Source organism: Pelophylax lessonae, assembly GCF_965119305.1.
Source record: "Pelophylax lessonae genome assembly, chromosome: 5".
In the NCBI taxonomy this organism is placed as follows: Eukaryota; Metazoa; Chordata; class Amphibia; order Anura; family Ranidae; genus Pelophylax; species Pelophylax lessonae.
This window is the reverse complement of record NC_138772.1, coordinates 228,138,263-228,154,037: the sequence shown is the minus strand read 5'-3', so window position 1 is coordinate 228,154,037 and position 15,775 is coordinate 228,138,263. Positions and strand designations below refer to the sequence as shown.

At 46.2% G+C, this 15,775-nt stretch overlaps 1 protein-coding gene across 1 annotated transcript in view; it reads right to left on the bottom strand.

Moving 5' to 3' along the window:
• The window catches only part of TEX10 (testis expressed 10), a 122,943-nt gene that overhangs the window by 16,165 nt on the left and 91,003 nt on the right, over window positions 1-15,775 (bottom strand). Inside the window, exon 11 of the mRNA XM_082259524.1 lies at window positions 10,691-10,771. Within this exon, the coding sequence (XP_082115650.1) occupies window positions 10,691-10,771 (81 nt within the window). The remainder of the gene's footprint in view (window positions 1-10,690; window positions 10,772-15,775) is intronic.

Below are 15,775 nucleotides of genomic sequence, written 5' to 3'. Positions count from 1 at the left end.
ATACTTCTCATTCAAAGAGTATGTGCTTCATGCTGACAAAAAAAATGCAACTAAACTTGGGATTTGAAGCTACCCATGGATGATGGATCGAGATTTGTCTAGTTTAGCAGAGACTGGCCAAATCTCATTCCATCTATGACCATTCCCACTTGACAGAAGTTCACCTTACAACTGACTTCTGTTTGAACAGGACTGTTGAAGGAGTAGCCCTGTCAGATTACAATGGCACAATGGAAGAATTCATCGATCCACCTCGCATGGGTGGATGGGGTAAATCCATTCGGTATTTTCAGTCATCTATTGCCAGCCCAAGTCCGGTTGACAAGGGCAGAAATAACATGACAGCATAGTACACTTGCACATTAGGGCACCAGTTCTCCAAAAGCTCCATCCACTAGTAGTGAAAGGGCCAGGAGCCTGTTTTTTTTGTTTTTGCAAAAGGAGACTTTGCATATCTTCTGAAAGAAACAAAAAAAATCTTGTAGATTTTTTGTTCTGGGAAGCTAGTTTGGTTTGATAAATTATGTTCTACGGAGCTATTTATTCAGTAGAGTTGGAGCCATTCAAAACATAGGCAAAATAGCTCAGAAAATAAAAAATAAATAGAATTCTGTCTAAATGGTAATTAAATGCAGAAAAAAATGGACTTTTGACTTACCGTAAAATCCTTTTCCCCGAAGTTCATTGACAGACACAGCTTCATATTCTTCTTGACCACTGGGCTATGCTGCCCCCTACAGGAGTAGGACACTAGGCAGGGAAAAAAAAAAAAAAAACTTTACCACGCCTATGGGACAGTCCCTGCAGGCATACACACACACACTCTGCTATAGGCTTCAGTTTTGTTGCAAGCAGCGTTTAGAAGAAAAAAAAAAACCCATCCTACTAATAATTAGAGGGGTGGGTGCTGCGTCTGTCAATGAACTTCAGAGAAAAGGATTTTAAGGTAAGTCAAAAATTCAGTTTTCTATATCGTTCATTGACAGACGCAGCTCCATATTCTTCTTGACCATTGGGACGTCCCAAAGCAGTATTTGCATGAGGGGAGGGAAAAACAACGCAGGCAAGAACGTAATTCACCAAAGGTTAAACTTAACCAACCAGGTAACATGGAGCTCAACCAGGAACAACTGGAGCTCACCTAGAAACAACATACACCTTCAAAGAGACAAACTGTGCTTTTAAACAGCAGCCTGCAAAACCTTGAGGCCAAAAGAAGCATCCGAGGATGCCAACACATCTACTTTGTAGAATTTTGTGAACGTGTGCACAGACGACTAAGTTGCTGCCTTGCAAACATGCCTGACGCCTGATGGCGAAAAGTCCAAGAGGCACTAAATGCGACTCCACAGGAAAAGGAGGAACCTGACCCTTCAGTGAATAAGCCTGTACCACCGTCTGTCTGATCCATCTGGACACGGTCGCAGCAGACGCAGCCAATCCCTTTGGAGGTCCTTCGGTGAGGACAAAGTGTGATTTCTTGAAAGATTCAGTAGCTGCCAGGTAAACTCTAATTGCCCGAACCACATACAAAAAATGCCAGCAATATCCTTGGGATGCTTGGGCTTAGGACAGAGTGAAGGCAGCACAAGGTCTTCATTCAGATGGAAATCAGAAACCACTTAAGGAAGAAACGACTGGTTAGGTTGAAGTACCACTTTATCTCTGTGGACCACCAGATAAGGTGAACGGCAGGACAGCGCCAATTCAGATAATGCACGGGCAGAAGTAATAGCCACCAAAAAGGCAACCTTCTAAGACAATGCAAGCAGAGGAATATGCCTAATGTTCTCAAAAGGAGGTTTTTGAAAAACACAATACCAAATTAAGATCCCACGGAGGTAGCGGGGATCGCCTCGTAGGAGCCACATGGTGAACCCCTTGAATAAAAGTGTGAATAAAGCAATGCGTAGCCCAAAGCCAACCACTGTTCAACCCCTTTTTGAAGAAAGGTCAAAATCCTAGCCAGCAAAAAAGGCAAAGATGCACCTTCAGCAAATCACATCCTAAAAGAATTTCAAAGCCTTTGTTTCTAATTTTTAGGGACTCATTAAGGATTGAAATAGTACCACTGGATTGGTGTAGGGCCAATGTGGTGCCTAGATTTCAAAAGGGATCAAAGTCTTTGCCAAGTAACTATAGACCTGTTAGTTTAACTTCTATAGTTGGGAAGATAATGGAGAGTTTAATAAAAGACCACATAGATGAGTTCTTGCTGGAAAAAAATATTTTAGGCAACAGACCGCAGGATTCATGAAAGACAGAAGTTGTCAAACAAACCGGATTTCTTTTTATGAGGAGGTAAGTAAAACCTTGGACAGAGGGGTGGCTGTGGATGTAGTATACTTGGATTTTGCAAAAGTGTTTGACACCGTTCCTCACACACGGCTAATGTGTAAGGTAAAGTCTACAGGCTTGGAAAGATCAGTTTGTAAATGGATAGAAAATTGGCTAAAAGATAGAATTCAGAGAGTAGTGGTTAAAGCAGCATTTTCCTCCCTAAAAATGTTTAACAAAAAATATCCCTGGAACAGTCAGGGCTATTGCATTTAAGCAATGATAGCCTCTGAACTGTCCCCTGTTTAGCTTACCTGCAAGAAGAAAAACTTACCTTGAAAATTTCTTGTCCAGCGCTGCCATCTGCGTTGTGGGCAGCTGAAGCCGTAGTGTCCCTTTTCGTGTCCTCTTCCGGGATGTCAGAGTCTCAGAATGCCCTGCTTCTCACTTTCCGGTGCATTCGCGTCATCCCGCAGCTGGTTCTGCGCATGCCCAGAAGTTGCTCTAATTGATTCAGCAGGGAATGACGCGCCCCCACCAAAAGTGACGAGTGATACCGGTGCAGGCGCATTGACTCCTGGGATTGATGACGCTCATCTCACAGGAGTCAATGCAAAGGAGGAAGTGACGTAGGGGGCCGTGGCCACAGGAGGAGGAGTGGAAAGAAGGTAAGTTGATTTTAAGGAAAAATAAGGTAAGCGAAACAAAAAAACTAAATTAATTATCCAATTCTTTTTCAGGATGTTTTAATGTAATCGATGGAGCAAAGTGTCAAAATAGGGTGGAACTCCGCTTTATTTACTCTTACTCTGAATGGTCTAAGGTGATCAGTGGTGTACCCCAAGGTTCAGTGTTGGGACCCTTACTTTTTAATATCTTAATAAATGATATAGGGTCTGGGATTAAAAGTACCATGTCAGTCTTTGCAGAGGACACCAAGCTTTGCAGTGGAATAACTTCTTTACAGGATGTCTCCAACTTACAAGCTGACCTCAATGCACTGTTTCATTGGGCAACTATGTGGCAAATGAGGTTTAATGTTGATAAATGTAAAGTTATGCACTTGGGGGCTAAGAATATGCATGCATCATATATACTAGGCAAGTAGAACTAGGGGAATCCATAGCGGAGAAGGATCTGGGTGTACTGGTAGATCATAGTTCATAAGTTTAATAATAGCATGCAATGCCAAGCTGCAGTTTCCAAAGCAAGCAAAGTCCTTTCTTGTATTAACAGAGGCATGGACGAGAGAGAGAGAGAGAGATGGAGAGAGATGGAGAGAGATGGAGAGAGATGGAGAGAGATGGAGAGAGATGGAGAGAGATGGAGAGAGATGGAGAGAGATGGAGAGAGATGGAGAGAGAGATAGAGAGATCATTTTGCCCCGTACAAATCATTAGTAAAACCTCATCTGGAATATGCAGTTCAGTTTTGGGCACCAGTTCTTAAAAAGGATATCGGGGCACTGGAGAAAGTGCAGAAAGGCAACCAAACTGATAAGAGGCCTGAGAAAAGATTAGAGGAATTGAATTCATTCTCTCTTGAGAAGAGGAGAATAAAGGGGGATATGATCAACATGTATAAATACATAAGGGGTCCATATAGTGAACTTGGTGTTGAGTTGTTCACTTTAAGGTCAACACAGAGGACAAGGGGGCACTCTTTATGTCTAGAGGAAAACAGATTGTCTCCAAATGCGGAGGGGTTTCTTCACCGTGAGAGCTGTGAAAATGTGGAATAGACTCCCTCCAGAGGGGGTTCTGGCTAGCTCACTAGATTGCTTTAAAAAAGGTCTGGATTCTTTCCTAAGTGTACATAATATAAATGGGTATTCTAATTTTTTTTTTTAGGTAAAGTTGATCCGGGGAAAATCCGATTGCCTCTCGGGGGATCAGGAAGGAATTTTTTCCCCTGCTGTAGCAAATTGGATCATGCTTTGCTGGGGTTTATTTTCACCTTCCTCTGGATCAACAATGGGTATAGGATTGTGTATATGGGATTGTGTATATGGGATTGTATGGTTGGGTTTTCAATACTGTTTTTTCTTGGTTGAACCGGATGGACTTACCGTATTTATCGGCGTATAACACGCACTTTTTCCTCCTAAAAATGGAGGAAAAAGCAGCAGTGCGTGTTATACGCCGATATTAAAAAAAAAAACGGCCAAGAAGCATTGCCGAGAGCAGAAGGGGCGGGCCGGGCCGAGGAGAAGGAAGGACGAGATGTCATAAGAGCAGAAGGGGGCGGGCCGAGGAGAAGGGAGAACGAGCGAGCGCAGTCATCGGAAGTCCCGCCTATGGCAGACGTCACACGTCTCGGCAGAGGAGGCGGGACTTCCGATGACTGCGCTCGCTAGTTCTTCCTTCTCCTCGGCGTGGCCTGCCCCTTCTGCTCTCGGCGCTGCTTCCCGCCCTTTTTTAAAACAAATTTGGTCAGTTCCAATTGCACTTGCGAGGCTGCATATATGGACACTGCTGGTGGGCGGGCTGCATTTATGGACACTGCTGGTGGGCGGGCTGCATTTATGGACACTGCTGGTGGGCGGGCTGCATTTATGGACACTGCTGGTGGGCGGGCTGCATTTATGGACACTGCTGGTGGGCGGGCTGCATTTATGGACACTGCTGGTGGGCGGGCTGCATTTATGGACACTGCTGGTGGGCGGGCTGCATTTATGGACACTGCTGGTGGGCGGGCTGCATTTATGGACACTGCTGGTGGGCGGGCTGCATTTATGGACACTGCTGGTGGGCGGGCTGCATTTATGGACACTGCTGGTGGGCGGGCTGCATTTATGGACACTGCTGGTGGGCGGGCTGCATTTATGGACACTGCTGGTGGGTGGGCTGCATATATGGACACTGCTGGTGGGTGGGCTGCATATATGGACACTGCTGGTGGGTGGGCTGCATATATGGACACTGCTGGTGGGCTGCATATATGGACACTGCTGGTGGGCTGCATATATGGACACTGCTGATGAGGATGCATTGTTGGACACTGCTGATGAGGCTGCATTCATGAGCACTGGTGAGATATCATTTGATTTAAAAAAAAAATGTTCTGAGTTCAAAGCGGTTTATTTTAAATTTAAGCTTTTTTCCTGAAATTGCTCTCCAAATATTGGGGTGCGTGTTATATGCTGATAAATACGGTATGTCTTTTTTCAACCTGACTATGTACGATTTCCACGTATGATGATAGATCTTCCTAGAAGTAGACTTTCTGGCCTTCAACAGTGTAGGAATCACTGAACCAGAAAGACCTCTATCCTTCAATACCTGGCTTTCAACAGCCACGCCGTTAAAGCCAGCGACTGTAAAGCAGGATAGAAAATCGGCCCTTGAGACAGCAGATCTTCCCTGAGAGGAAGTCTCCAAGGTGCATCAGCGACCAACCTTACCAAATCTGCGTAGCAAGACCAGCGAGGCTAGTCTGTGGCCACCAGAATGACAGGAATCCCTTCCACCTCTATCCTGCGCAGAAACCTCAGCAGGAGTTTCAGGGGAGGGAAAGCATAGATCAGTCGATACTGACCCCAAGGAGCCACCAGTGTTGTCTGTGGCATCGGCCAGAGGATCCCGAGACCTGGCTACAAACCACTGAACCTTCTTGTTGAGGTGAGAAGCTAACATGTCGACGTTGGGTGTCCCCCACCGGACACACAGGAGGTGAAACACCTCCGGGTGCAGAGACCATTCCCCCTCATCCAACACTAGATAACTCAGGTAATCCGCCTGCTAGTTTTCCACACTTGGATGTGCACTGCAGAAAGGGCTGACACAAAATCTTCCACCCATTTCAGGATCTTGGCCACCAAGACACTTTTGGATGATTGATGTAAGCCACGCCAGTGGCATTGTCCAATTGAATCCGGACTGGACAACCCTGTAAACGATTTGTCCAGTGACTCAGGCAAAGCTTTATCGCTCTGAGTTCCAGAATATTGATCGGAAGTTTTGGACTCTTCTACTGTCCAGGACCCCTGGACACACAGCTTCCCCAGCACTCCTCTTCAGCCAGACAGGCTGGCGTCTGTGGTTACAATACAAGGGGAGGAAGGACTTTCCCTGGCGTAGTGCAAGTGAAGCCACCATAGAAGTGTAGTCTGTGTTGTGACTAAACCGAATCATATTGTCCAAGGACTTCCGATCTTTGTTCCATTTGACAAGAATTTCCCTTTGTAAGGGTTTAGTGTGGAACTGAGCAAACGGAACCGCATCGAAGGTTGACACCATCAGACCTATGGCTCGCATGCAAGTCCGCAGAGAGGACAGATTGCTGGATAACCGCAAATGAATCACCCGCTGCAACTTTTGCAGCTTGTACGGGGGAAGAAAAATCCTTGCCGAAGCGAAGTCCAGAGTTGGGCCCAAATAATCAAGTTTTAAGGATGGTACCAGGGCGTATTTTTTGAAGCTGATGTTCCAACCAAACTCTTGCAGAGTCTGCACAGTGATTGTCAACAGGGCTGAATGTGAGTCTGTTCTTATGAGGAGATCGTCCAGGTACCCCAGTACCTCCATCCCCCGTTGTCGCAGTAATGCCAATACCGAAGCCAACACTTTTGTGAAGACCCTGGGGGCGGAGGCGAGACCAAAGGGTAACACCACAAATTGATAATGCTTCTCTCCTACAGTGAAGCAAAAAAAAAAAAGAAAAACACTGGTGTCAAGCGTAAATAGGGATGTGTAGATATGCGTTCTTGATATCGATGGAGGCCAAAAAGCCTCCTTGGTGTAGAGACGCCACTACCATGCGAATGGGCTCCATTCAAAACCTCTGTACCCGCACAAAGCGGTTCAGAGCCTTGAGGTCCAGGATTGGACGTACTTTGCCTTCTTTCCTGGGCACAGTAAACAGGTTTGAATAGAAACCCTGAAAGGCTTCCATAGAAGGAACCGGCACAATCACCCCTTGCGACAGAAGATCTTGTACCGCCTCTCGTAGATCCCTTAACCGGTCTGGAGATAGGCGTAGATTGGATGGGAAGAACCTGTCTGACGGTCAAGACCGGAATTCGATCTTTTAACCCGATCGGATCAGTTCATTAACCCATTTTCCCTGAACCAAGGAAGTTCCGGAAAGAAGCAGACGTCCCCCCACCCCAGATATGGGTGAGGGCGTCCCTTCATGCAGACGGGGATTTGTCTGCAGGTCTGGATTGGCCTGTTCTCGGCTTACCCGACCATGTCTTCTTGGAACCCCCAGAAGACCTATATTGCTTAGATCCTTTTTCCTGCGTGCCGGAGGCATGAAAGGGCCACCTGTGGGCTGTGAAATAAGGCCCCGTCTATTACGCGGTGGCTTGCCCTTGGCGGATTGAGGAAAAGAGTAGAGTACTCTTCCCACCTGTGAGTCCTTTGATTAACTCATCCAATGAGGAACCAAACGGTCTCCTGAAAAGGGGAGATCTGATAGAGCCTTTTTTTTAAGGCAAGCAGGGGTTGCGACCTGGAGGTCCGCGCAACCGCAAGGAGGGGGATCAGTAGGTTAAATTTATTCCTGGGACTCCATTGTGAACCCTGGAATAAAGCAGTCACTTTAAGAAAACTGCAAAAAAAAAAAAAAAACGGAGCGCACTGCTGCACCAGCGGTACTACAAGTCCCAGCAACTAGCACTGCCGATAGCAGAGTGAGCGAGGAAGACCTACAGGGACCCCATTATACATACCACCAATCGATATGGAGAACAGGATTGTTCTGCTATTAGAAAAAAACAATCAGGAAGAGGAAATAACTGGGTCATTCTCTAGAGTAAAGGCCTAGCTGCTTCCCGCTTTCCAGCAATTGAGGACTCCAAGAAAATGGCCGCCCAATGCATTCCTATCGGGAAACCACAAAAACATGACTGCCAATGCATTTCAATAGGGAAGTCGCCAAAATGAGGCTAAACGATTCTACAGCAATATGGCGCCCCCCCGCGGCGCGCAATGCGGTCTCCAGAACCTCCTAAGGTGTCCAAACCTATAAGTGGCATCAGTGGGTCACCAGCAGGGACCCCACCAGGGTGAACCCCCCCCCCAGCGGATCCGCTATAGCGGCCTCTGCGCCTCCACCCCGCGAGGACCCCCGCCGCTGACTGAGGTAGGGACCTCTCCATGACTGGTGGGGAGGGAGGCCTTGGGGGAGCCTGGTACCTATCGAAAGGCCAGGAGAAAGGAGGGGTACACCCGAGGGCTCGACTTTCCCAGGGAGGGGCCCACCCCGAGACCGCCAGAGTTATGGGGGGACACTTACCATACCAACGATATTGGGTGGGCACCACTCCGGACAGACTGCCTCTTCACTCGAGGTGGGGGTACTGACGACCAAGGAGTACGCTGCAACTCAGGCCGAACCAGGTCGTGTGCGTCCTGGCGAGGGGTTTCATTTGCGAGCCAGCCCCTGTTCACTGGGGCTCTGTCGTGGCGAGGCCTAGCACTGGGCTATAACCTGCACCTGCTCTCCCAGCCCGGCCCAGCTGGCTGGGCTGGGAGACCTTCAGGATCTAGAATATCCAGTCTGAAACCCAGTCCGGCTGTTGATTGCAGTTCTCTCAGGAACATAACTAGCTAAAAAAAATACATTTTTTAACAAAGGTTCCCTTTAAAATAAAAAAGCAAGCCAAGACTGAAGTCCCAGCCGTGAACTAGGTCCTACTTCTAAACTAGGCAGAAACAAACTGAAGCCTATAGCAGAGTCTGTGGGTGTATGCCTGCAGGGACTGCCCCATAGGCCTGGTAACGTTTTTTCCTGCCTAGTGTCCTACTCCTGTAGGGGGCAGCATAACCCAATGGTCAAGAAGAATATGGAGCTGTGTCTGTCAAACGATAGAGAAAAAATATATTTCCACAAGAATGGGTTATTTTGCTGAATCAAATAGGATACAAAACTTCATGACAACATAAAAACTTGTGTGGATGGATGCTGATGCCACTGTTAATATCTACTACAGAAACACCATATTTTGTGCATAAAAAATAAACATTTTAAAAGACAAAAACAAGGTCAGAACTATGATGCATAGTAGAACATTACTAGAAATTAATCAAACTGCTGCAAATTATGGAGCAAACACCCCAACAGAATATATATATTTTTTAATCATCAACATCCTAACTCTTAAGTTATATGACTGGACTGTTACATATTTCTACAATGTGGTGGTTTAAAATATTATAATTGCAAATGTATTCAATTAAAAAAAAAACTCAGATGTAAAGTCTAACCAGAGGTGTTCAAATGCTTCAAATCAAACACAACAACTATTCCTTCTCCCTAAAGCATGTCAGTCAGCTAAACCATTAGCAGAACTGCCTAATTAAATGTATACTGTAAAAGCCAGTAAAATATCAAAATAGTATTTTAAAGTAACAAACATGCTCTCAGCTATTTGTACTTCTGTTCATTGCATATGAGCAGATAAATGAAACCTGTTAGGTATATGGCAATGGTACAACAATATCAACCGTGAGCCTTAAGACATTGATATATTAGGTTTCTTCTAATAGTTAAAAACCAGAGAGAAGATTCCAGATGGTAAATTCTGTAAAACTTCTGGGATTGTTCTACCTTGTGTCCAGTCTGTCACGTGTATACCTTTAAACCCAATCAGGTTATGCCTTATAAATCTGGTCAATGATATATCTGTTACTCAGGCTATCTGCCCCTTGCTTACACAACTACTCTATTATGCAAGGAAACGTATTCTGTCCTGGAAAAAAGCCTTCGCACCAACCCTGGTGACTTGCAAATCACAGGTGAATAAGGCTCTACCTATTTAAAAAGCAACCTACTCAAATAGAGGGGTACCACATAAGTTCGACATGGGAGGCTGGATTAATTATATTCTGTGTGATTGAATGGTTGCATTTGGGACACTGCTCCCTGTAGATGTTTTACTCTTAATTGTGTTTCAACTACACTACATTCTAGGCCAGAGTTGTACCTAAGTTTATGAGATATCCTTCATTATAATTTTCCAGCAATATAATTTTCCTTCAATAGATATGTGAATTTCGGTTTACGTTGCCTCTGTCTTAGTAAGTTAGACTAATTGCTGTATCGGATTGTGGGATGAAGAGAACGAGGTACTACTAGCGGGTGTAAATGTTTTCTATTAGTTGTATTGTCAACTACATTGTTGATGCTACTATACTGTTATGTTTTTTGTCATATCCAGAAAATTAAAAAAAAAAAAAACCCTGTAAAGCTAGGGACCATATAGCTAATAATGGTCTTCCTCATCAAAACAAGAGGGTACACTAGGTTGAAAGATTGCTTTTACAAACCACACCCTTTAGATAAAACAATTGGTAAATTAAAGAGCAGGAAATGTGTATACACAGGCCTAGCTAACATTTTTTGTTTTCCGATAAGGAATTACACGGTGCATTACATATATGGAAACAAACATTTGAGCAAGACTTACAAGATGCTTGGTGATTGCTTTCTGAAGAATGTCAAAGCACTGACGTCTTGGCCTCACTGAAGACAAGCTACTGCATACTGCCTGTGGAAATGTACATAAATCTCATTAATGCTTGGAAAGCAAGGTTTACTTTTAAGAAAGAAAATACACCTAGCGCACATGCAGTCAAACATTGCTACTCTACAACCAAGCTTATGAAACAAATGTTTTCTTCTTTTCATGTTATATAGCAATTAACCAAAATCTGTTGAGAAGAAACCGATACAGAACAAAGTAAGCATAAAATAAATGTATTGTAACATTTGTTTTTCGCGACTTTTGCAAAATCTTCCTCTTTGATGGTACATAAAGCAGGGCTTGACAAACCCCAGGCGTCAGGTAGCATTGGCGACTAGAATTAGCAGCCTGGCACCTGGGCTTCATTGCATCGGGGAACTAGCGACCGGGGCTGTGACAAACAGTCATTGATGGCGCTGAGGGTTTCCCCTGCCTGTTCATACTGCCCACCCATTTCCTTCCTAAGAAGAGAAGAGGTTGAAGGTGTTGCAGGCTTGATCTGGCGCCCTGTCCTTAACAGTGAGTAGACATGGAGTGTGGGCAAGCTAGTTGGAATGGCCTCAGTTCCATTTACATGCCCCCCCCCCCCCGCCCTCAAAGATGGAAACTTTTTTTTTTTTAATTAAAAACGTTTTATTATTTTTTATTCTCTCCCTGTCATGCCACAGCCACACAGCCAAAGGCCCCTTTCACATGGGCTGTCCGATCAGGTTCGCCTGTCAGTTTTCAGGTGGACCTGATCGGACCCTCCAGTCTCCCCTTTGGAGCGGGGGATATCAGCGGGCACATGTCCGCTGACTCCTGCCGCCATCTGATCCTGTCCACCAAAAACAGATGGATAGTGGTTCTATTTTCTGTCTGTCCAGCAGGTCGAATCAGATGGAAATGGAAAGGCGGTCCGTTTTCATCCAATTTCTCCATAGAGGAGAGCAGGACTGTGTCCGTGTTCACTCTGCATAGCAGAGCAGACAGGACCAGTCATTCGCCTGCTCAGTGGGGAATTAGTGGAGAAATCCCCGCTGAGCAACTGGATTCTGCTTAGCTGAGGCGCCCGTGTGAAAGGGACCTAAAGTGGCATGAGATACTGGATCACTGAATCTCCTATCCCCACCTTGCTGCACTGTTCTTCCCTAGTGAGCCACTGCCAATCACACCATCAAGCCAAGTACACACGGGCCGAATGCCGGGCAACTTCAGCCGGTTCAATAAAAACTGGCCGCCATTCGTCCTGTGTGTATGGCAGCTGATCTGAGGGAAGGTGACCATTCGGCATGCTGGAAAAAAACTGGCTCCTAACTTTTTCAGCAGGCTCCTAACTTTTTCAGTAGGCTCCTAGACTCCCTAAAAAGCTCAGCAGGGAGATAGCTGAATCAAAATCAGATGTGCAAGTTTTTTTTTTTTTTTAGTTCACCCTGCTGGGTCGGGGGAAAAATAAAACTACCAGTATGTGTCCAGCATTGGAGGTGGTGAAGTCACTTAATAACAGCGGATTGCTGTGCTGTTTTACATATATTCAACACAAGGTGGGATTCATATGTCTCCAAGCTGTAAATCGCCTGAAAAACCAGATTAATACCATTAACACTGACTACAGTGTTGGGACATATTTTGGACATGTGTTTACATATGAATAATCTGAAATGTTTTACCTTTAGTTTTTTGAGTGTGCTATATCCATTTATCTTTGTTAATTTTGTGGTTTAAAGTGCCTTGGCAAAATGCCTAAGAAAACTGATCAAAAATTGTATACAAGCCAGCAGGTGGATCAAGCCTGCCCTTTAACTACACAAATCCACGGGTTTTCATTATTGACCATTACATCTTCTAACAACCAATACGTCATCAGTTGATAAGGAGGATGTCTGTTGCCTCCACAGCATGCTTGCTTGACCCTCCTGTGCCCCTCTCTCTAACCACTGGGGTCATATTAGCTGAATGATGGAGAGAAATGGAGGGGGAATAGAAACACAGGGATTTTAGTCAGTACCAGTGTGCAAGAGAGTATTTGCTTTGGAAGAATAAATCACCTCTAAAGTTGGGGGTCCTACGTGTGGATTTTCTTGCATTGTGTAAAACTATTAGAATAGTTTTTTAAATTTTAGAATGAGGTGCCTCGAGACTGTCCATAATTTTAAAGTAGGTCTTTAGTGAAAAAAAAAAAGTTTGAGAAACACTGGTTTAGGTCAACACTCGTCAATAATGCTCTCCAGTTGAGGTTGCTTGGTCTACGAGTCCAAGTCTTGTTAATCTTTTTATTTTTTTTTAAACAAGTTGCCCAGCCACTGTGGAAATTAAATATTGCAGCTCTCGCAGAGATGTTCCCCTCCCCTCTAGCGCTATACAACACAGAATTACCGCCACAGCGATCAAGGACTGGTTCCCTCTCCTGTGCCGAATGAAGCTCAGCATAGAATAGAACAAATTATAAATTGAGTGGTTTCGGGGAGGGTTAAAGTGACGCTAAACAATATTCCCCCGAAACTATCCATATACATCTCCTATATATATATAAACGGAATTTTTGTAAAATCTTACCTGTAAAATTCCTTTCTCTGAGTCCTCCGACAGTCGCCGCCTCTGCATATTCGTCACTATGGGGTTATTGACCTTTTCTCCGTAGGAGTAGCTAGGCAACAGAATAGGTTAATATCAAAGCTTTTAGCATACCCCACCCCTAGGGGGTGGTCCCCTCAGTCAATACCCTCCTGCTTCCTGCATTCCTACCTCTGTTTCAGTAGCATAGCAGTAGAGTACATAAACAAAACCCCAAAAGAGGGGCGGGGGCGGCGACTGTCGGAGGACTCAGAGAAAGGAATTTTACAGGTAAGATTTTACAAAAATTCCGTTTTCTCTTACGTCCTCCAACAGTCGCCGCCTCTTCATATTCGTCACTATGGGGACGTCCCAAAGCAGTGTAGACATGAGGGGTGGGAGAAAAATCGCAGCCGCGCCCAAGGCAACGCAGTACCCACATCAGAAACAAAGGAACCTTACCAAAGGAATGAAACCAACTGGGCAACATGAAAAAACTTGCTCAACAGGAGCAACAACCCAGGAAAACAAATAACCTAGGGATAAAAAACATCCCAACAGCCAAGGGCCCAAGAAAAAACAAGGAACCCTAAAGGCACTGCCGCACAAAGAACCTTGCGGCCAAAGAAAGCATCTGCCGATGCCTGAACATCCACTTTGTAGAATTTTGAGAAGGTGTGAACGGACGACCAAGTCGCCGCCTTACACACCTGGGCCACAGAAGCCCCATGATGACAGGCCCAAGACGTACTCAGAGATCTTGTAGAGTGCGCCTTCACAGGCATGGGGGGAACTTTCCCCTTCAAAGCATAGGCCTGTTCAATTACCTGTCTGATCCATTTGGCGATGGTAGAAGCCGACGCCGCCATGCCCTTCCGAGGCCCCTCTGGAAGGACAAATAGAGAATCAGTCTTGCGAAAGGATTCAGTCGATGACAGGTAAACCCTGATCGCCCGAACAACATCCAAGGAATGCAAAGCCACTTCCTTTGGATGTTTAGGCTTTGCGCAAAGCGAAGGCAAGACAATGTCCTCATTGAGGTGAAATTCCGAAATCCTTTTCGGAAGGAAAGACGGGTTAGGTCGCAAGACCACCTTATCCAAGTGAACCACCAAATACGGAGATCTGCAGGACAAAGCTGCCAGCTCCGACACCCTACGAGCCGAAGTGATTGCCACCAAAAAGGCGACCTTCTTGGACAACATAGACAACGAGATCTCCCTGATCTTTTCAAAGGGAACATATTGCAACACGGACAGAACAAGATTCAAGTCCCATGGAGGTAAAGGCTCCCTCCTAGGAGGGACCAGATGCCGTACACCGTGAACAAAGGTGCTAACCAAAGAATTAGACGCCACAGGGCGTTGAAAGAGAACGGCCAGCGCAGAAATCTGACCCTTAATCGTGGCCAACGCCAAACACTGGTCCACGCCCGTTTGAAGAAAAGCCAACACTCTTGATACCGAGTATGAGCGAGGGGAATACCCCCTGGACTCACACCAAGCAAAATAGGCTTTCCAAGTACGGTAGTAAACCTTCCCCGAAGAGGACTTTCTAGCCTTGATCAAAGTGTGAATGACCTCAGGGGAAAGACCCCTATCCTTCAGGATCTTGGTTTCAACAGCCAGGCCGTCAAAGCCAGCGACTGTAAAGCAGGATGGAATATCGGTCCTTGAGACAGTAAATCTTCTCGAAGAGGCAGACACCACGGCGCGTCAACCGCCAGATTCACGAGATCTGCGTACCAAGACCGGCGAGGCCAGTCTGGCGCCACCAGAATCACTGCGTGCGGTTCCGAGGCTAACCTGCGAAGGAACCTGGATAGTAGCTGAATCGGTGGAAAGGCATATATCAGACGATACTGATGCCAGGGAGCCATTAACGTGTCCGACGCGTCTGCCCGAGGATCGTGCGTCCTTGCCACGAACCTCACCACCTTGTTGTTTAGACGAGACGCGAACAGGTCCACATCTGGTGAGCCCCACTTCGCGCACAACATCTGGAAGACATCCGGGTGAAGGGACCATTCCCCCTGGTCCAAGGCCTGGCGACTCAGATAATCCGCCTGCCAGTTCTCCACCCCCGGAATGTGAACCGCCGTTATCGCCGGGACATGCGTCTCGGCCCAAGACAGAATGTCGGCCACTTCCCGAGCCGCTCAGGCACTCCTGGTGCCCCCTTGGTGGTTGATGTAGACCACCGCTGTAGCATTGTCCGTCTGCACCCGAACCGGACGGCCCTACAGCCTGTCTGACCAACGCCGAAGGCAGAGATTTATCGCTCGCAATTCCAGAATGTTGATCGGAAGGAAGGACTCCTCCTCCGACCAAGTTCCCTGGGCGGACAGAACGCCCAGAACACCACCCCAGCCCGACAGGCTGGCATCCGTGGTGATCTCCGTCCACGAGAAAGGGCGAAAGGACTTGCCCCCCGACACCGCCGGGGACTAGAGCCACCACAGAAGGTCCCTTCTGGTGCGATGGCTCAATGAAATCT